Source organism: Carcharhinus amblyrhynchos, chromosome 24 (assembly GCF_965287045.1).
Source record: "Carcharhinus amblyrhynchos chromosome 24, sCarAmb.v2.hapA, whole genome shotgun sequence".
Classification (NCBI taxonomy): domain Eukaryota; kingdom Metazoa; phylum Chordata; class Chondrichthyes; order Carcharhiniformes; family Carcharhinidae; genus Carcharhinus; species Carcharhinus amblyrhynchos.
Genome location: NC_137347.1, coordinates 20,989,991 through 21,012,475, shown reverse-complemented (window position 1 = coordinate 21,012,475; position 22,485 = coordinate 20,989,991). Strand labels below are relative to the sequence as shown.

The following is a 22,485-nucleotide window of genomic DNA, read 5'->3' as shown; positions in this document are numbered from 1 at the left end:
ATCATTTCTACCAAAGAAGTAATGATCTTGCAGAGTTGAACACTAGCTGCTCTGAATGCTAAGGACAAACTCTTATCACATGAATGTAGAGGAGCTCTATTCAGCGGGTACAGTATCTGATTTTTGATTCAAGGTTTAAAGCATTGCACCATATGTTGTAAAATTAGATCATCGGTCCACAGTGGTCAGACGTTCTGTTTCTTCTCAGCAGCTGACCGTTCCAGTAAAGGTTAATGTATTATTTTTGTACATTAGACATTAGCATTCCATTATGTCTCAACCAAAACCTATTATCACATGGCATAGCTGTAGATATGCATTATTGTTCTTAATCAAGGGGCCATTTTGATGGTGCATTTACCCTGATGGGGATGATGTGATTGATCAGCAGTAGTGCTAATTGAGATACTACACAATGTCACCAAGGTATTTCTAGAAGAAATGCCCAGAAGTGCAATGAGTTCTGATGTGGTTATCAAAGGCTGATTATTAAATACTCTTTTTTGGAATTTGTTCTCAGAATGTGAATAACTTTGTTATTCACATGTGTTTGTTTGCTGGAGCAGGCGAGTGAAGGAGCAGAGAGTCAGGTAAGAAATTACCTGTTTAAAACCTGTTTAAATAAGTTTAAAGCATTTTCACGGGCTTTTTAGTGTGTAGTAAGAACTTACCTTGTAGAACAGTTTAAATTATTTAAAAGCATTTTCGCGGGCTTTTTGTGTTTACCGCTTTAAGAATTCAAAGGGAGTGGATAGCAGGGATTTGTGGGTAAGCAGGCTTTTAAACAGCGCCAGGTTTAAAAGGAGGCCTGGTGTAGACAGCGGGCAGCGTCGGAGCGGGCAGTGGAGTGAGAGGGAAGCTGAGTGAGCTACTAGAGTTTAGGATCAAAGGGCTGGGGAGAAAAGGGCCAGGTAAGTTTGCGTTGAAACTGTGCAATATTACTACAGGTAATAATGGAGGGGCATGTGATGTGCTGTTTCTGTATGATGTGGGAGCTGGTGGACCCCAGGGTCCTTCCATGTGACCATGTCTGCAGTAAGTGCAGGTTGCTGGAGGAGCTCCAGCTCAAGGTAGATGAGCTGGCCTTTGAGCTACAGACACTGAGGCTCATCAGGGGGAGAGAGGGTGTCATTGACAATGGGGTGCAAGAGACATCCACCCCCCCCCCCTTAGACTGGCTAACTCTAAGGGTCAGGAACAGGAGGGGGCTGCTGAGAGGAGGAAGGAGGGTGGGGACCAAATGCCTCAGCCTCTCAATCTGCATAACAGGTTCTTGCTTCCAGTGTGGACAAGAACGAGGGCTGTGAGCTTGGTGAGCAAACTGCACACGGTACAGTGATGCAGACACAGGTCATGGGCAAAGAGAAGGTGAAAAGGAACGTAGTAGTAATTGGGGATAGTGTGGTTAAATGTATTGACACTGTCCTTTGTCACAATGACAGTGCACAGAAGGGTGTGTTGTCTGCCTGGTGCTCGGGTCCAGGATGTCGCATCTGGGCTGCAGAGGAACCTGGAGTGGGAGGGTGAGAATCCGGTCCTTGTAGTACATGTGGGTGCCAACGACGTAGGCAAAATGCGAACTGAGGATCTGGGGAGGGAGTATGAGAAGCTGGGAATGGAATTAAGAAGTAGAACCGACAAGGTGGTTATCTCCGGACTACTGCCTGAACTGAGTGCAGACGGGCGTAGGGTTGATAATATTAAGGAAGTGAATGGGTGGCTCAGGGATTGGTGTGGGAGGAATGGGTTTGAATTTATGGGGCATTGGCATCAGTATTGGGGTAGGTGGGACCTGTTCAGGTGGGATGGGGTTGGTCTGAACCGTGCTAGGACCAGAGTCCTGGCAAATCGTGTAAATAGGACTGTAGTTAGGGCTTTAAACTAATTAGGGGGGGGAGGGTGCGAGGGTAGGTGACATTACGGGGTCTAAAGTAAAGGAGAGAGTGCAGGTAAGGGAGGAGGCCAAGGATGTCCCAATAATAAAGGGAGTAGGGGGCGTGAGTATGGTTGGTGGCGTTCTGGCAAATAGGGTCCAGGTGAAGGCTGGTATGAAGGCACTTTATCTGAATGCACGAAGCATTCGGAATAAAGTGGATGAGCTGGTGGCGCAAATCAGCACAAATGGATATGATCTGGTGGCCATTACAGAGATGTGGCTGCAAGGTGACAGGGACTAGGAGCTGAATGTCCAGGGGTATCAAGTGTTTAGGAAGGATAGGCAGGAGGAAAAAGAGGGGGGGCGTAGCTCTGCTGATTAAGGATAGCATCAGGGTGCTAGTAAGGGATGATATAGGAACCAAAGAGCAGAAAATGGAATCGTTGTGGGTGGAGATTAGGAACAGCAAAGGGAGGAAGACGCTGGTGGGTGTCGTTTATAGGCCCCCAAATAATGATCTGGAGGTGGGGCAGGCTGTTAACGCGCAAATAAATGCGGCGTGCAGGAATGGAACGGCAATAATTATGGGGGATTTCAATCTACATATTGATTGGTCGACCCATGTTGGACGCGGTGGGCTCGAGGAGGAGTTCTTGGAATGCTGCCGGGATAGTTTCCTCGAACTGTGTGTTGGAGCTGATGAGGGAGTGAGCTATCTTGGATCTGGTGTTATGTAATGAGGCGGGTAGAATTAGGGACCTTGTGGTGAAGGATCCTCTTCGGAAGAGTGATCATTGTATGGTGGAGTTTCTGATGCAGATGGAGGAGGAGAAAGTGGGTTCCCGGACATGTGTCCTTTGTTTGAACAGAGGGGAGTATGGTAAGATGAGAGAGGAATTGGCGAATGTTGATTGGGGGAGCGCGTTGGAAGGTAGGTCTGCTGAGGAACAGTGGAGGATCTTTAAGGACATCTTTCTTAGTGCTCAGCAGAAATTTATTCCGATGGTTAAAAAGGATCGTAGGAGGAGAGATAATCAGCCGTGGATAACGAAGGAGGTAAAGGAAAGTGTTAAATTAAAAGCGGATGCGTTTAGAGTAGCTAAGAGTAGTGGGCGAGAAGAGGATTGGGAGAGGATTAAATGTCAACAAAGAATGACAAAGAAGTTGATAAAGAAGGGTAGGATAAGCTATGAAGCTGGGCTAGTGCTTAATATAAAAAAGGATAGCAAGAGTTTTTATAAATACATAAAAAGGAAGAGGCTGGCTAGGGTGAACATTGGACCCTTAGAGGATGAGAGGGGGGACTTAGTGGTAGGGGATGGGGAAATGGCTGAGGCCTTGAATAACTTTTTTGTTTCGGTCTTCACGGAGGAGGACGTGAATAATTTGCCAGGTGTTAGCAATGGAAAGATGGTAGGAGTGGAGGGCCTGAATGACATTATTGTTACTAGAGTGGCGGTGCTCGACAGACTGGAGGGACTGATTGTGGACAAGTCCCCACGACTGGACGGAATGCATCCAAGGGTTCTGAAAGAAATGGCGGAGGTGATAGTGGATGCCTTGGTGATTATTTTCCAAACGTCGCTGGATTCCGGGGAAGTGCCGGAAGATTGGAAAACGGCTAATGTTATGCCATTGTTTAAGAAGGGTGGCAGGCAAAAGGCGGGGAATTATAGGCCGGTTAGTTTAACGTCTGTTGTAGGAAAAATGTCAGAATCCGTGATCAAGGAGAAAATAACGAGGCATCTTGAGGAGAATTGTTTGGTAGAGCAGATGCAGCACAGTTTCGTTAAGGGGAAGTCGTGTCTGACGAATTTATTGGAGTTCTATGAGGATGTGTCTAGGGCGGTGGATAGAGGAGAGCCGGTGGATGTGGTGTTTCTTGATTTTCAGAAAGCGTTTGACAAGGTGCCTCACAAGAGGTTATTACAGAAGGTCAGGGGGCATGGAGTTGGGGGTAGGGTGTTAGCGTGGATAGAGGATTGGCTGTCAAATAGGAGACAGAGAGTGGGGGTCAATGGGTGCTATTCGGATTGGCGGTTGGTGACTAGTAGAGTGCCCCAGGGGTCGGTGCTGGGGCCTCAGCTATTTACCATTTATATAGATGATCTGGAGGAGGGAACCGAGTGTATGGGGTCAAAATTTGCTGACACCAAGATTGGTGGAACGGCAAATTGTGCGGAGGGTGTGGAGAGTCTGCAGAAGGATCTAGATAGGCTGGGCGAATGGGCCAGGAACTGGCAAATGGAATTTAATGTTGGCAAATGTGAGGTTGTCCACTTTGGTAGGAATAATGGTAGGAAGGACTATTACTTACATGGCGAAAAACTGCAGCATGCTACGGTGCAGAGGGACCTCGGGGTCCTTGTGCATGAGTCGCAAAAACCCAGCCTACAGGTGCAGCAGGTGGTCAGGAAGGCAAATGGGATGCTGGCCTTCATATCGAGGGGGATTGAATATAAAAGTAGGGAGGTCTTGCTGCAGCTGTATAGGGCACTGGTGAGGTCGCAGCTGGAGTATTGTGTGCAGTTTTGGTCGCCGCACTTACGCAAGGATATTTTGGTCTTGGAGGGAGTGCAGAGGAGGTTTACGAGGCTGATTCCGGAGTTGAGGGGGTTGAACTATGAGGAGAGGCTGAATAAACTAGGCTTGTACTCGTTAGAGTTTAGAAGAATGAGGGCAGATCTCATTGAGACATATAAGATGTTGAATGGGATGGATAGGATAGAGGTGGAGAGGTTCTTCCCGCTCAGAAAGGACAGTAGGACTAGAGGGCACAGCCTCAAGATAAAGGGAGGGCGGTTTAGAACAGAGTTGAGAAGGAACTTCCTCACTCAAAGGGTGGTGAATCTCTGGAATTCTCTGCCTGTCGAAATGGTGGAGGCTGCCTCGCTAAATATTTTTAAGACGTGGGTTGATAGGTTTTTGATAGGCAAGGGGATTAAGGGTTATGGGGAGAGGACGGGAATGTGGAACTGAGCCACGACAGATCAGCCATGATCTTATTGAATGGCGGGGCAGGCTCGAGGGGCTAGATGGCCTGCTCCTGCTCCTATTTCTTATGTTCTTACGTTCTTAACTTTGGCAAAGCTAACTCATTGCTCATTCCTAATTTGCTTAAGTAGTGATCGGAATTCTCTCTGAATTTCTATGTAATGGCATTAAGTAGGGAATTCAGTGTTCTTACTCAATAACTGTGATGAAACAGCAATATAGGTCCAAGTCAGGGTGATGTATGATTTGGAGGGGATCGTAGAGCTGTTGCTATTCCCAGAATTTTTTTTGTCTTTATTGCAAATCAAGGTCGTGAGGAGGGAGGTGCTTGAAGGGTTACTGCATTGCATCCTATGTACCATATGTACTGCAGTCATTGTGCTTCATTGGTACTCCTGGCAATGGATTCAATGCAGCAAGCTGCTCTGCCCTAATCAGAATTCAGCTTTGAGTATAGTACCCATCCAGATGAGTGACTTGAGTCTTATCAACGCTGGATAAAACTTCTGAGTGGTCAGAAGATCAGCTGTTGGTCACAGGGTATCATGAAGATCCTGCCATCTTCCAGATTAAATCCTGAAATCCTACCTCTCTATTTTGCTCCTGTTGACACAGTGGGTGATTTTTTAATTCAGGTGACTGGGGTCTCACCAGCTGAATGGAGAGCCAACTAAAGCCCCAGGTTTCCTTTTTGGGGGAAAGCCCAAAAGTCCATTCAGACGCATTACACCAGCTTCCACCAGTTTGTCTGAGCTCTCCTCCCGGATCTTGGGGTCTCAGAATTAGAAAAAGCCATTATTAATATTTCCACTACTATGGAAATAATTGAAAATAGCACTGTGGATGCCATTCAGGCCCTGAAGTCAGAGTTTCAGTCCCTTTCTAAAATGGTGCTACAGAATTGATCTTCTGCTAGCAACGCAGGTGGGGGTATGCGCGGCAGTCAATGAGAATGCTGTTTTTACATTAATGAGGATCGTAGGATTGAGACAGATGTTCATACCATTCAGGAGCAGATGTGTCTTTTGCTCTCAGCTGCTCAGGAAAAACCCTTTGACTGGCTCCCTAACCTTGGCAGGTGGGTTGGGGACTTTTTTAATGCCCTTCTCAAATGCTATTATAAATAAATATTATAGGCCTGGCCTTGCTCATTGTCTTGTATGTGGTTATTCAGCTTGTCTCTTGCTGTATCTATTCTATCTGTTGCCCTCATTCTTTTGTCCACAGCCCAGCACCCCATCTCTGTCCTCCCAGTCTATGAACCAACCGAGGAAGAAATTAGAAAACTAATGCACGTTGATGTAGAAATCATGGAGGATCCATAAGGTTGTTCTTAGAGGACAAAAAGAAGGAAAATGTGTAAGTTAAAATGTTTACATTGAAGTTTCATTGTTTGGAAATTACATCATGTGGAAGTTAAAGTGTTCAAATTAAAAATTTCATGCTTTTTCTGTAAAGTAGTGGAAAATGTTTATCAGCTTACTGGCCTTCAAAAACTGTCAGTCTTTGCTATTTTTTCACAGGCCCAATAACATTTTCCTTTTTCGGTCTTCATCAGAGGGTAAACAAGAACAGATTTTTCCATAACAAATACCAAAGGCAAGCTATGAGGATATGCCATGCAAATGAAGGATTAGCAGAAGTCAATTTTAATCAAATGAGAAAGGGTGAAAGGCCGGATTTAATTGGCAAATATGTACGTCAATAAAAGATGTGAAAAATCTCTTCTTCCTGATTTGCTGTAATTGACCATAACTGCTGAGCTTTTTCTCTGTAACCCCAGAACTGCTTCGGCATCCTTTATTGGCTGTAGAGAGTTCTCCTTGTGCACAAGTAATTAAAGACTTTGCATTGGATGCATGGTGTCCAGTGCCTTTAGATTGTAGTTACTGAAGAGAACTCCAACATATTCGCTACATGTTTTTCCTAAGTAAGATTATCAAAAGAAAGCAGCAGCACTCAAAGGGTTGCTGTGAAAGTGTTTGAAACTGATATTTAAAAACAAGGCAAAAACCAGAAAAAACATGAAGAAATACATTTATTTGAGAGGATCAACTCAGCAAATAAATGGAGAGAACTAATGTTGCTAATCTGGGTAAAGTGACACAGATTAGGAAATGTGATCATGGCTTATGTTCTGATTTTCTTTGACAGAAATCCCTGAAAACTTTAGCAAACTGATGTCTTTTCATCAGGCATAATTTTGAACCTTCCACTCAAGTAAAATGTCTCATCCAAATCAAATAGAATGAAACTCAATCATTGAAAACAGTACAAACTTCTCTTTTGTATTGATACTATCATAGACCAGAGCTCTCACTCCATGAAAAATGATGCATAGTTTTTGACTAAATAGTTTTAAAAAATTTAAGTCTTCAGTTTTTGTCATGTGTCAAATTATAAGACGCAGAAAGCATTTGAAAAAGATCTGGACATTCACTCATGAACCTCCATAAGAAATTCATAAATTTGCTGTTGTAACTAAAGGTCATAAATATTCCAAGATACACAAGATTTAGGAAAGAGAGACAGAATGGCAAAGGAGACCTGATAGTAAAGATGATGTAAGGACATTAGTGAGAAAGGATCTGCCGTAAGATGATCATGAAGGAGAATAAATATGGGTGGAAATTAGAAAGAGCAAGAGTCAGAAAATGCTGGTGGGAATAGTTTAAATAGGCCTCCTAACAGTAATTATACTGTTAGATAGCGCACTAAAGAGTAAATTATTGGAGGTTGTAACAAAGGGAATGGAATAATTATGGGGAATTTTAATCCTTCTATAGACTTGACCAATTTAATTGACAAAGGCGATCAAGAAGATGAGTTTGTAGAATGTTTTCCAAACAGTTTCCTGAAGTAATACATTGCAGAACTAGGTAGATCTAAAGCTATCTAGATATATTATGCAATGAGGCAGGGTTAATTATTGTCATTGTAAAAGATCGACTGGGAAATAGTGATCATCATACCATTGAATTCCATGTTAGGTTTGAAAGTGACATTCTCCAATCACAAACATTAATCTTAAAATTAAGCATGAGGGGAGAACTGGCCAATGGTGATTCAGTAAATGGACTGGAAGGTATGATGATAAATGAACAATGGGAAACATTTAAAGAAACAACTCAAACTGTCCAACAAAAATGCATTCCTTTGAAAAACAAGAAAGATCCATCTTGCTCAAAGTTAAGGGTAGTATTAGACTAAACAAAAAGGTTTACAATGTTGCAAGTCTGAGGATTGAGATTGTTTTAGGAACCAGCAGAAGGCCATCAAGAAGTTGATTTAAATGGAAAAAAACAGAACATGAGAGTAAGCCAGCTAGAAATATAAAAACAGACTGTAAGAGTTTTTGCGAGTTTACAAAAAGGAGAGTAGCGAAAGAGAATATTGGTCCCTCAGAAGCACAGACAAGAGTAATTATAATGGGGAATTAGGAAATAGCAGGAATTGAACAAATATTTTATATCTTGTCTTCACAGTAGAAATCACAAGTTGCATACCAGAAATAGAGGGTAGTGAGCCTATGTATTAAAAAAGAGTGCGGAAAGTAAGATGAATATGAGAGAAAAAGTGTTGGAGAAACTTAAGGGACTACAATCTAGATGCAATCAGACAAATCCCCTCGCCTGATGGCCTACACACTCTCTGTATCTAAAAGAGACAAATGCAGAGATAGTGCTTGGTGGATGTGCAGAAAGGTGGCATGCAGGTACAGCAAGCAATCAGGAAAGCAAATGGCATGTTGGCCTTTATTGAAAGAGTACTGAAGTACAGGAATAACGAAGTCTTGCTACATCATACTGGCTTTTGGACGATCAGCCTCACTATCTGCTGCCTGCTAAAATATTGCATAGTGCATGCTATTGGATATTGGGTGAGGACAGTATTGGGCTCAGCGTGTTGTTTTCCAACAGCTGAATAGTCTAACTGTCATCTTTTTCACTTACAAAGAAGAGTGCCTACTTCGGTGCAATACTGATAGGCAATCAGTGTCTGTGGTTTGAGACTCCTAAAGAAGCCAATAACTTCAAAACAGCAACAGAAAAGTTGCACCACAACAACACCTGATAAAAAACTATATAAGCCATCAGCAAAGTATCAATAGCACCAAACTGAGGTCCACGATTAGTTTGAAGGCTCTCACACACGATCCTGACATTTTAATGTTTCCCAGTTTACCTGTGGCAAGTTACCAAGCAGAAGCCAAGGCTGGAGTCAAAGCAGGAGCATTTATTCCACCTAGTGGCCATTTTCAGAGGGGCCCCTGCAAAAAGTCTGTGTTTTCACCATATGGGTTGTGCAGAGAACAAATATGTTTAGTACACCCAGAGATGTTTTTGTCATGAAATATAGAAATCATATACAGAAGCTCTCACCATTGCATTTGGAAATTCAGAAGGATTACAATGCACATGACAAAAATACCGAAAAATACAAGAAAAATACAGTACCCAGATTATCGTCCTCATGTGCAGATGCTTCCAAAAAAAAGCACCAGCTGGTCCAGAGAATCCTCCCCCTCCCCCCACCCCCACCCCTACTTTCCTGTTTGCAATTTGATTAATCCTACTCAACCTCGATTTTTGCGGAAATAAATAGGAGTAGTAGTGGTCATTAATTATTCACAGGATTAAACTACATCTGGTGTTTCTGTTTTATAGGAGTGGAGATTTTGCCCTTATTCAGAATTGGATCTCCTCATTTTGGGATATTTTGGGGAGATTTGCTGCACAACTGGGACTGGATGTGTGTAGCTCACCCACTGATTGCTGACCCTCAGGGGAACATTTGAACTGAATCAGACATTCCCTCCGCACATGGAGAGTCTGGTACCTGGCTTTGTAATCCTGCACTCACTAACATTTTACAAGAAAGGCAAAGCAGCTGACAGCAGCCCTTTAAACACAGAGGGGCAGCACAATGGTTAGCACTACAACCTCACAGTGCCAGGGACCCAGGTTTGATTCCCAGATCGGATCACTGTCTATTTGGAGTCTGTACGTTCTTCCCTACATCTGTGTGGGTTCCCTCTGGGTGCTCCGGTTTCCTCCCACAGTCCAAAAGATGTGCTAGTTAGATGCCTTGGTCATGCTAAAATTTTCCCTCAGTGTACAAGAACAGGTGCTAGACAGTGGCAACCAGGGGATTTTCACAGTAACATCACTGCAGTGTTAATGTAAGCCTACGTGACGCCTACAAACTAATCTTTAGAAACATTTTGAACTTGAAGAAGCCCCAAAGTGAAGAAGGAAGAAAATTTACCCCCATACCCAAAAAAGGGGTCAGATTGAAAATTGGATTTCAGGGTCCTATTTGGAACCTAGAATTTAATAATGAGATCCATGTGAATCAAATAAATGTGGTTCTTCAGTTAAAAACAGAGAGAATGGATGGGAAAACAATCCTCTCAGAATAAAGACCATCAAAGATTTCGGGCAGCACGGTGGCACAATGGTTAACACTGCTGCCTTACAGCACCAGAGACCCCAGTTCAATTCTGGCCTCGGGTCACTGTGTGCAGTTTGTATGTTCCCCCTATGTGGGTTTCCTTAGGGTGGTCCAGTTTCTCCCTACACTCCAAAGATGTGCAGGGTTAGGTGGAGTGGCCATGTTAAAAACCGTCCCTGAGTGTCCCAAGATGTGTAAAGGGGAGATTAGCGAGGGGTAAGTACCTGGGTAAGATGCTCTGTCAGAGAGTTGGTGCAGACTTGATGGCCAAATGGGCTCCTTCTGCACCGTAGGGATTCTTATGATTGCAACTTTCAAAATAATAAGAAAACAGATGACTGTTTCCATGGAAACCAGTTTGCCGGGCCTGGGGGGCGGGGACGGCAAACGTGATGGTGTCAAGCGTACGATGACGCGAGGACGTAGTCCCAAGGAATGCCGTCAGTCGTCATTTCCGGCGGTTAGGTGACGGTTTTTCCGGTTGGGGAGACGCCGTAGCGGAGAGAGAAAAAGACGAAAGCGGCGGAAGATAAAGTGGAGAGCGCGCGGGGCCCGGAGTGAGTGACTACTGGCAGCCGTAGCCGCACATTCCTACTCAACCGGGGGAGCCAGCCTGCCGATTTCCCCGGAGAGGGGTGGAATCGTCTCTGATCAGTCAACGGAAAAGGCCCCAGCCGGTGTTTCAGAGCCCGGGAGGAGAGGAGCGGCCCCGCCAGCCAGCTAGCCAAAGATCTGCACCAACCCCCGGTGTGGGGGGAAGAGAGAGAGTGAGACCATCCCGCCCAAAGCAGCCCGGAGGATCGAACCGAGTGAAGCGCGGCTCACTTGCCTCCGACCCGCCAGTCCCCTCCCGTCCCGTCCCGTCCCGTCCGTCAGAGGCCGCTGAAAACCAAGCGTGTGGAGGAAGGGGCTCCATGAATGGAAATCGGAACTCCAGGTATGAGGGGACTATCTGCAACTGGAACCCATAAAGATCTTTCCCGAAACAGCGTGGGGGTGGGTGGGGGTGATCTCGTGAAGTATCGGCCAGAGGCAGACACACAAAACCTATCAGACCAGGGGGATGGGAGGAGATATTTATGAACAGGTTACTGAAAAGGTAAAGTCAGACATTAAATAGAATCACAGGTCTCTAGTCTGCTAACCTTACTGGAAATGGGACTTTCTGTACCTTATCTACACGGTCTGGCTTTGTCGAGCTCTCGGGGTGGGGGTGAAGAAATTTAATCAGCCTGGCCATAAATTTCCTGTGGGTAGCAGTACCTGGAGACAGAGGCTGGCTGTTGGAATGTACTGGTCCCACCTGTCACGCTGACAACTGGAACAGAACACTTCATTAAGCCCGCGGTTATTGCCCAAGTGTGGAAAAAATAGCTCAAACGACTATAGACAATAGGACTAATTCACCGACGGCAGTAATATACACAAAAAGAAATCAAAATCTGAGATCCGAGAACTCCGAAACAAAAACTGGAAGTATCCAGCACGCCAAGAGAACAATCAAGTTAATGTTTCAAGTCTACACCTGAAGCACAACTTATTCGTTCTCTCCATAGATGCTGATTAACCTGTGTTTCTGGCATTTTCTGTTTGTACAAGAGCGCACCTTTATATAGTGACTTTGATGTACAATAATATCCTAACTACTTGAGAAACGTAACCAATCCAGAATGGACGCTCTGACAAAGGAGTTATTAGCGTGGGGAAGAGAGTGGGGGGTGACCAAAAGCTTGGTCGAAGAGAGAGATTTTGAGGACTGTGGCAATGGAGCAGTAGAGGGAAATCTGCATGTGCCAGAGTCAGAGGAACAGAGAGTTCAGGTAGAAGGTTTGTCTGGCCGGAGGAGGTTATAGAGGTGGATGAGGCCATGATGAGATTTGGACGCAGGTTTACAGGTTGCGTATATTAATAAATGGGGAATTGTGACAGGAACTATCCAAACTGTACAATGTGATACAGTTAAATTATTTACTTTGGAAGATTGAGTAAGATGACAACTTGACAAAATGTATGAATTGAGGCATTCACTCAATTTTTAATGTTTTAATTGCATAATTTCTGATGTGCAAGCTTTAGTTTTTATGTTGACAGTTTGAATGTACTCTGAAAGATGCCAAAGCTTATCAGGAAAATTACTTTTAAGATGAACTATTTACTGCCCTGTGATGTAAGATTGGAGAGTTTTAGTGCAGATGAATGCCCTGTATGAAATGAAATGTTTGATACTGCCTGCTGCTGAAGGAAGCAGTTTTGCTAACATGTATCCTTTTTTAAAAATCCCCACTTTTAATATACCTAATTTCCATTTATATTGGTAGTAGTCATTTAATAACTTCTGGTAAATGAAAAAACACTCCTTATAATAAAAATTAAGGGTTCTTAAAGGTGGTGCAGTAGCGTTGTGATACAATGACTAATCATGGATGATTAATTCTCTGAAATGTTTGGAGGTATTTACAGTAATTGTCTAATGGTCATGTTGGCAGCATGGGCACAGTCGATCGCTGTATTTTTAATGTATTTTACTGAAGTTATATGGTATTGCTTTTCCAAATTGAGAACACAAATCTGTGTTGTTTTTAGTTCAGATACTATCTCGAGCACTTTGTCTAAATAAGATGAAAGTTGCTTGTGTCACTTCTATACGACAGTGTGGTATCTTGCAACAATATCATGCTGACATCGTACTTGAGTCCTAGCTGAAAAGTCGTATTTGATTGTTTAAAGAATTGATGGGATTATTTTTGTCATGGAACAGTAGACCCAAATAATTGCAACAATTAAGAAGAGCAGCCTGTGGAAACAAAGTTAGGCATTACATTGCATTCTAGCTGTTGGTGGAAAAGATTATGTATTTTCTTATGATTAATCTGACAAAAAAATCTATTGACAATTTACTTCAAGTCCAGTTTCTATTAACAATCTTTCTCCTTTAGGCTTGCCATGTACCATTGTCTGCCCAGTAATGTGGATGAGCTATGAATTGTCCCCAGCTCTGTTGGAGTACTCTTGAGTTAGCCATGAGAGTGCCCACAACAGTGGGTCTGGGTGAAGTTTATTTCTTGTGTGGCAAGGTTTCTGAAATTTGCTGACTTGTATTGTACTGATCCACGTCCTTATGGATTGAGGAGATTTTGGCTATGCATGTCATTAGCTATGTTGCTGTGTGACTGATCTATGAAAAAAAACTGAATGCAATTGGCCTTCAGAATTAGTTGCATTCAGCAATTGTTTAGCAATAGTTAACTTTGATTAATTTTGTAAATTAAATTTAATTTTAAGTTATATTCCATGCAATCCCAAGGATTAGCTGAATTCAGAGATGAAGAAATGTCAGTAAATGGACTTGTTTATTTGGCATTGCTGGTGACTGCAGTACTAACTTGATAAAATTGGCAAATCCTCTGGCTTTTTGGAAGCATGTTAGCACTGGCCTAAATTTATTTCAATAACTTTCTCTCTTTAGAGCAAACTGCAACAAAAAGATCTAACTCCTTTGGTCCTAGCTTGTTCCAGATAATGAAAGTAAGACAGTTTGAGCTATCTGCTCCTTTGAAGTGCCTCTCTCAATTGAAATTGGAAGCTTTGCAAAGTAGCAAGAGTGCTATTCTGCTTGAAATTAATTTGAAACTATTGGTAGTTACATGGATCTCTTAAATCAAAATTTTGACTGTAATTCTAATAAATCAGTGTTAGCCATAGCACACTTGTGACCCAGAAAGTTATAAGTTCAAGTCCCACTCCAGGACCTGAGGACTAAAATTTAAGGCTGATATTCAGGTGCAAGACTGGGGGAATGCTGTGTTATCAGTGGTGCCATTGTTCAGATGAAATGTCAAGCAGAGGTGTTGCCATAGAAGATCTGACACTATTTTGAAGAACAGGAGAATTATGTCATGGCCAATATTTATCTCTCAACACCATCACAAAAAGATTATCTCATTGCTGTTTGAGAGAGTTTGCACACCAGTTGGCTTCTGCATTTCCTAAATTACAGCATGAGTACTATTGCTTTGGGATGTCTGGTGATCATGAAAAGCACTATAGAAATGAAATTATTCTCTTCCCCTATGGAATACATTTTGGAAGCACAATACCAATTATTGCAGGACTTGGGTAACTTCAGGCTTGATGGTACAGATGTATGCAAGGATCTGTTAGCTCAATTGGCTGGACAGCTGGTTCGTGATGTGAAGCCAACAGCACAAGTACAATTCCTATAATGGCTAAGGTTATTCATGAATGCCCTGCCTTCTCAACCATGCCCCTCGTGACCCTGGGGTTAAATCACCATCAGTCAGTTCTCTCAAAGGGGAGAGCAACATATGGTCTTCTGGCACTGTGTACCATTCACATTTTCCCTTGCATATCTCTTGCCAAGGCAGCTTCCAGGATGGCATTACAGAGGAGAAAATTTGGCAGCTATCTTGGAGATAAATTTCTTTAGTTTTTAAAGTATTAAAAGAAAGTATGAAAATAATGCCTGTAGTAATACTTTCAGGATAATGATAGAGGAACATCCTACCACAGGGCTTGAGATATTTATTGGCAGTTGCTGAGAAGAATTGTTTGAAAAGAGAATTCATTCTGCTTTTTTATAACACAAGACAGATTTGGAAAGTGAAAAACAAATCAAAGGTATTGAGAATCCAAGTTAGTTGTCATAATGTATGAACAATTAAGAGATTAAGTGCGACAGAAATATGTTGTAGAGCAGGCTAGTCGTAATGCCATAGCCACTAATCTTCATAAGATTCTAACTATTGTACTGTTGAGAGTTCAGCCCTAACAGATCACTGGGGTTAGATTGTTATAGTTGTATTTTAGACTAGTTGGGCTCATCCAAATCTTATTGGCTACAGTGTAATGGGTGTCAGTTTTAAAGTAAACATGCTGAACACAAATTCCACTCATTGAACTGGGCCATTTTCTAGCAAATGAAGTGCTTTTCTTGCATAGAAGTACTAAGAATGACTTTAAACAATTGGAGTTGTTTTTGCTAAATGATTTCATAGACATATTTAAAATTGTGAAGGAATGGGGCAGAGTGGACTGTGTGCAAAGGTTGAAGTGGCGAGAGAAACGGTAGAGATATAAATTTAAGCGCAAGAGAGTTGTGACTGAAACGGAAGTCTTTTTAAACAGATAATTATGGCTCTTGATTTCAGTTATATGAGAATTCTTGCTGCTGTGAAGTATGAATGCCAATGCAGACTGATTGGACCAAATATAACTGAAAAGGTCTGACTACAGTGACCTTAATTTTTTTTTCTTTTGAGTGTCAACTTGGCTTTGTAGAAGCATCCTCACCTCTGAACCATCAGGCTCTGGGCTCAATCCCCATTACAGCAATTGCCAAAAATACAGGAGAGTTGTATTTTGGACGAGAATTTGAACTGAGGCCTTGTTCATTCAGGTAGATATAAAACATTCTGTTTTTACTATTGTAAGGAAAGAAATTCTCCTAGTCGTTACCAATGTTTCTTCCACACCACTAAAGTGTTAATTATATTTCATGGGGTCATGCTGCATGCAAAATAGTCTGGCAAGTTTATCTACATTACAGTGAGTACATTTCAAAAGTGACTGCTTGTGAAGCTCTGAGGATGTTTTGAGGAAGTGAAAAGTACTAAATCAGTGATTGTTACTGGATGGGTGATTGGCAGTGTCCTAATGGCCTTAACTCTCAAAAGTTAACTTTACGAGTTAAAGATCAGAACACCATTTGTGTAGTTTCCTGTGTGTTGAATAAATGCTGAATGTCGCAGTTTACGCTTTGAAATGCATAGTAGCCTTGTAACCATTAAGAATATTTTCAGTGGCTACAAATAGGGACAAATATATAATCATTAAATGACTAATATTATGGTATGAATTCCTTTGAAATATATATAAAGCAGCAGTATATTTTTAAGGGAGAGAAAGGAAGAAAGAAGCAAAAATGAGTTGCTTCAAGAAAAGAAATGGAAGTCCTAATTTGGTTTTGTGTATTTTGCATGTCCTGGCAAACATGGAAACAGAAAAATAGACTCTGTCCCTGAACAGGTACCATAAGATTGAAATGTATGTTTATGTATAATTTGTTTTATATGCAGATTGTTCTTGGCCTGTTTTAGCCAGTCACATTTGTTCAGATATGAATTTAATCTTGGTACTTGTGGCATAACAATAAGCAAATATACTCTGAGAGCGACAGTCTGCATTTACACAGCTTTGATAGAGCAAAACATCTCAGGTGCTTCGCAGGAGTGCTGATAGAAAATCTGACATTGAAGGAGGGTTTTCTAGGAGGACAGTGAGATAGAGAGGTGGCAATGTTTAGAGAGGGAATTGCAGAATTTAAGACCCATGATATCTATAGGTTGGCTGCCAGTGGAGGGACAAAAGAAATCGGGGATGCACAAGGGGCCAAAATTTAGTATTTTAGAAATATAAGGTATAAAGCTGGTTGGTCCTGGTCATCCAGTAACAATTTGTATTTGCGCATCTTTAACATTGAAAACTACCCACTGATTTTTTTTAAGAGGTGTAAAAGGAAAATTGGACACTGATCTGGAGGAGAAGAGTGACTGAATAACTTTTTTAAAAATTATTTTTACAATGTGGTCATTAGTGCCTAGGTCAGTATTTATTGTCCATCCCTAGTTGCTATTAAAGGTGTTTGTAAGCTGTCTTCATGAACTGTTGCACTCCATGTGGTGTCGATACATGCAAATTCCAGGATGTGGACCCAGGAAGAATGATATAGTTCAAAATCAGGATGATTGGTGATTGGAGGGATATTTCCAGATGGTGGTGTTTCCATGTATCTTCTGCCCATGTCCTTCTAGGTGGTAGAGGTCATGGATTTCGTAGGTGTTATCTAGGAGGCTTGGTAGGTTCTTGCAGTGCATCTCGTAGATGGTACACACTGCTGCCGCTGTGCGTCAGTGTTGAAGGGAGTGAATGTTTATGGATGGAATGCCAATCAAGCAGGCTGGATTGTGTCAAGGCCTTGAGTGTTGTTGGAGCTGCAGTCATCTCGGCAAAAGAGAACAGTTAGTCAAAGAGATGGGTTTCATGGATCATCTTGGATGAGCGAGAGATGGAGGAGCTTAGGAAAAGAATTCCAGAACACAGTCTTGGCAGCCAAAGGGACAATCAGCAGTAGTGGATTAGTGGAAGGAATGCAAAAGTGGCTTTAGACAAAGGGGTGGAACTTCTGGTTGTGGGAATTTTGTAAAACCAAAAAGGCACTTCAATAAACTTATTGGAGAGTTACACTTGAGTTGTCAAGAGGACTAAGAGAAAGTTTAAGTTGGCAATGATAGGGCTGATGGGAGAGTTGGACAGTGCAAGATATTTCACTGAGGCTAGAAGGTGGAAAGTTGGCTAGAAGAGCTGCTAAGTAGTCATGGCCTATGATGACTGAAGTACGAATGATTAGTTGAAACAGGGATGAAAGTATTTATGCTTTAGAGGGTAGGGTCAGAACTTCAACTCGTGGCCAAATGGGGTACTCTGGTGCAGTCTGAGACTATGACAAGAAAGGGGATGGAGCTGACATTGAGGAAAGCTAAAGAAGAGCAACTTGTTCAGAATGTGTCTTGTTTTCCCCACCAAATCAAACAATCACAACTGCAATCTTGCTTCTGAGTTAACGCAGCTTAGAAGCTCTTTACTTAGCTCATAATTTTGAGGGCATTATGGATTTGAAACCAAAAGTGCGGCAAAATACTTTGATCTTTTGCTATTCCCTTCCCCATCCTCCTTTTTAAATACAATTGTCTTTAACTTTTTCATATGACTGATTGTTCTCCTGATGCAAAAGTTAGCCAGATGATCTCTCGACGCTCAAGAAGATTGTAAGGCACACTGCAGTGACTGTGTTGTGATGGGGGAGTTTACTTGGTGTGCCTCCCTTAATGGAGTGACATAAAGAGATGGGGTACAGGCCTCTGTATTAATCATTTCTTGTGGAACACATGCAGCAAATTGCTTTGATATTAAGAATGGTGCAGTCAGCCATGATTAGACTCATTCATTTAGGTGAAGATTGGCAGCTGGTGCATCAGTTGTTTACAACTCAAACGTTTTATTCTAAGATATACTTGCACCAGTTAGTTCCATGGATTTTTGGCTAATGCCCAAAATTTGTCTTATAGTATAGTGTATTTCGAATTCTCTTTGTAGTAATATTACATTATGTATATATTTGGCAAAATGTGCTTTTTAAGTTTTATCAGCACGTGCTGAAATATCTATTAAATTCTTAAACCATGTGATATGTTTCATTGATTTTGCATTGGATAGATTGTGCCAATACTTTTTTTAACCAAGAATGAATATGTAGCACCACTACTCAGAGTCCTAAAGGACATATTTGCGAGACAACGTCTTTGATAGGTGACGAGGGAACAAGAGGAAAACATCTACATGACCTCATCCTTACCAGTCTACTTGTCACAGATGCCTTTGTCTGTGACTACGGGTAGGAATGGCCACAGCATAGTCCTTATGGAGATGAAGTCCCATTTTCACATTGAGGATACTCTCCATTGCGTTATGTGGCATTACCACTATGCTAAATGAGGTAGATTTCGGACCAATCTAGCAATTTAATAACTAGGCATCCGTGAGGTGCTGGACACCATCAGCAACAGCAAAATTGTATTAGGACTATTTGCATGCCACACAACAGAAGACATTCGATGGAGCTAAGATTCCCACAACCAGTGGTTCAGATCTAAGTTCTGCAGTCCTGCAACATCCAGTCATGAATGGACTTGACGCTGTTGGATAACTGTGGACTTGACGCTGTTGGATAACTGTGGACTTGACGCTGTTGGATAACTGTGGACTTGACGCTGTTGGATAACTGTGGACTTGACGCTGTTGGATAACTGTGGACTTGACGCTGTTGGATGAGGCTCCAGAAGTACTGCATCCTTAATGATGGGAGTGCCCAGTGCATCAGTGCAGTAGATATGGTGAAGCATTTGCAACCATCTTGGGCCAGAAGTGCCAGGTGGATGATTCATCTTTGCCATTTCCCCAGCCAATTTGATTTGCTCAGTGTGATTAAGAAATGATGGCTGGCACTGGATATTGTAAAGGCTAAGAGCTGTGACAAAATTCTAGCAATTGTAATAAAGATTCTGCCTCTAGAACTAAATCCCCCCCCTAGCCATGCTGTTCCAGCATAGTTCCAACATTGATACCTCCCCAGAAACATGGACAATTGTTCAGCATGCCCTGTCCAGGATAAATCCAACCTAACCAATTACTGCCCCATCAGTTTACTCTTGATCATCAGCAAAGTGATGGAAGGGGTCATCAACAGTACTATCAAGCGGTACCTAACCTGCTCTCTGACGTTCATTTTGTGTTCCGCTAATGTTGGGGACAAATCAGAAATCCCAAGATATATCATAAAGTTAGACTAGACTCCAACTATTTTTTTTTATTTTGGCATTAATGTGCAGATAAGGTGTTTCACGCCAGCTGTGACCCTATTGATACACTAGGGAGCTTTTATCAGAACGAATTGTATTTTAACAATACAATTTAAATATAGCAAATTAATTAGCTTAACTTTTAACAGTTGAAATACTTAAACATGACTAGATACAATTCTTAACTGTAAACTTATCTCTATCAGTTCCAACTTAAGTAATATTCCTTGTACACGCGAATTCCTCTTCAAAATCAGTCAACAGGCTGACATGGTTGTACTTGTTATTGTTCCTAGAGCCTTAGAACACTCTAGAGAGAGACGTATGGAAAGAGAGACATCTGTCTTTGGACCATCGCATTGCACCTCCAGAGAGAGAAACACCTCTTGTTTCTTACGGACCCATGCAGAATCTGCCTGCTTATCTCTGTAAGGCTAACCCCTTCCATTAGCACATGATTCTTTCCCTTGTCTGTTAACGTAATTAAACCCTACTCTGAAACCCCAGGGGGCAACCTAAAAAAAAACTGCATTAGGTCAGATTAAAACAAATGCCCCAATATGTAGGATCAATTATGTTTTGCATTCTCAGCTTGCAAGAAGACGGGGACTGTTTAAACAGCAAAATCTTAAACATACCCTTCACAAGAACAACCTTCCATACCTGTGACCTGTGCCATCATGAAGGACATAGGCATCTAATGTTTCAGAGTAACATTGCCTGCAAATACCTCTCCAAGCCAAGTCCAATCCTGACTTGGAACAATGTCATCATTCCTTCACTGTCGCTGAGTCAAATTACTGGAACTCCCTTCCTAACAGCACTGTTGGTGTACCTACGTCACTTGGACTGCAGCAGTCAAGAAGGTAGCTCACCAACACCGCATCAGGTCAATTATGGATGAACAATAAATGTTTGCCTAGTCTGCATCCCATGAACAAATCAATTAAAACGTTTATAACGTTTTAATTCTTTTAAAACGTGCAGTGCTGCCCAGGTGGCAAGAGAAAACCCTCTTATTGATTTAGATATCAATAAAACTACAAAATTCCAAATATTTAGCAAATAATCTTGAGTTACGTTTATACAGGCATCCCCTACTGAAAATGAACTTGGAGCAAGATTTTATGTAGTTTTTTTCAAAACATTAGGAAATAAAATTGATTTTTTTCCTTTTGCTGCTTGCTTCCATCTTGATTCCAAAATTCATTGTTGCTGTGGGCATCAGCAGCCCTTTATTTCAGGTGATATTTGTTATTGGATCATTGAGATTTGTATTATTGAGTAAAAACAAAATATGTGCATGCTGCAAAAGTGTAATAAAAACAAAGTGCTGGAAAGATTCAGCATCTGTGGAGAGAAAAAAAGTCAACATTTTCAGTTGAAATGTTAACTCTGTTTGCAGTTGCTGCCAGTTCTGTAAGCTCAATACATCATCAGATACGATAAGTGCTGGAGATCCAGATGAATAGAGTTGTGGATTTCCATTTTATTACACTGATAAATTTGGGGATTTCCTTGACAAAAACATTCAACACATCAGGAGGTTCAAATCCACTAGCTGCCAAAAGATCAATTTTATTTTAGTTTTTTCCTTCATGAATCTTCCAACTTTATGTTCATGTGAAGAGAGCAACGGGGGGAGGAAAAGTCTTTGCTTTGGCAACATTGGCTTGCTTTGACTGTGGTGTATATTTACAAAGTTCAGCTTATCCAATTAGTCATAAGAACATAAGAAATAGGAGCAGGAGTAGGCCATCTAGCTCTTCGAGCCTGCCCCACCATTCAATAAGATCATGGCTGATCTGTCGTGGCTCAGTTCCACATTCCTGTCCTCTCCCCATAACCCTTAATCCCCTCTCTTATCAAAAACCCATCAACCCGCGTCTTAAAAATATTTAGCGAGGTAGCCTCCACCACTTCAATGGGCAGAGAATTCCAGAGATTCACCACCCTTTGAATGAAGAAGTTCTTCCTCAACTCCGTTCTAAAACCCCCCCCCCCCCCTCATCTTGAGGCTGTGCCCCCTAGTCCTACTGTCCTTTCTGAGCGGGAAGAGTCTCTCCACCTCTATCCTATCCGTCCCATTCATGTGGAGGAGCAGAATCATTAACCTAAAAACGCTTCAATACTTTGTGCTGCCATACCAATAACGTAATACTGGTACCAAAACTAGTGAATAGCTAGGTGTGCAATATCAAGATTACGTACTCAAAACAGCAGTTGGTTCCATTTACAACAAATACTTGATTTTACAGTGGCTTTAAACATCCCAGGAAACAAAACGTGACTTTGAGGCACATAAGCAGATATTAGGGCAAGTGACCTATAGCTTGGTCCAACAGGCAGGTTTTAAAGAACATCTCAAAGGAGGGGAAAAGCACAGAAGTTCAAAGATCTTAGGGGCAGAATTCTAGAGCTTGGGACATTGGCAGCTAGGCTGTCAGCTGTCTATGGTATAGTGATAAATTGGGAATGCACAAGAGACTCAAAATTTAGCAGGTTAACAAAATTAATTGTCTGCAGCTGAACAACTGAACATATTGATCACACATTTCAAAGGAAATGCTGGAAGAGTCAAACCTAGAAGTGATAAAGGCATGAAGTACTGTTTAGTTAGTGGAAGAAGGGAACCATAGAATCCCTACAGTGTTGCCATTTGGCCCAGCAAGATTGCATTGACTTTCCAAAAAAGCTTCCCACCCAAACCATCTCTTCTGTCCTATT

General features: G+C 41.9%; 1 protein-coding gene across 2 annotated transcripts in view; it reads left to right on the top strand.

Moving 5' to 3' along the window:
- Positions 1–10,797: 10,797 nt before the first annotated feature.
- The window catches only part of LOC145357810 (protein argonaute-3), a 158,376-nt gene continuing 146,688 nt past the window's right edge, over positions 10,798–22,485 (top strand). For both annotated transcript variants that reach the window (XR_013889371.1, XM_080211327.1), the window contains exon 1: positions 10,798–11,261. Coding sequence is in view for 1 of the 2 variants with exons in the window: in XM_080211327.1 (XP_080067453.1) it covers positions 11,243–11,261 (19 nt within the window). In the remaining variant the exon portion in view is untranslated. The remainder of the gene's footprint in view (positions 11,262–22,485) is intronic.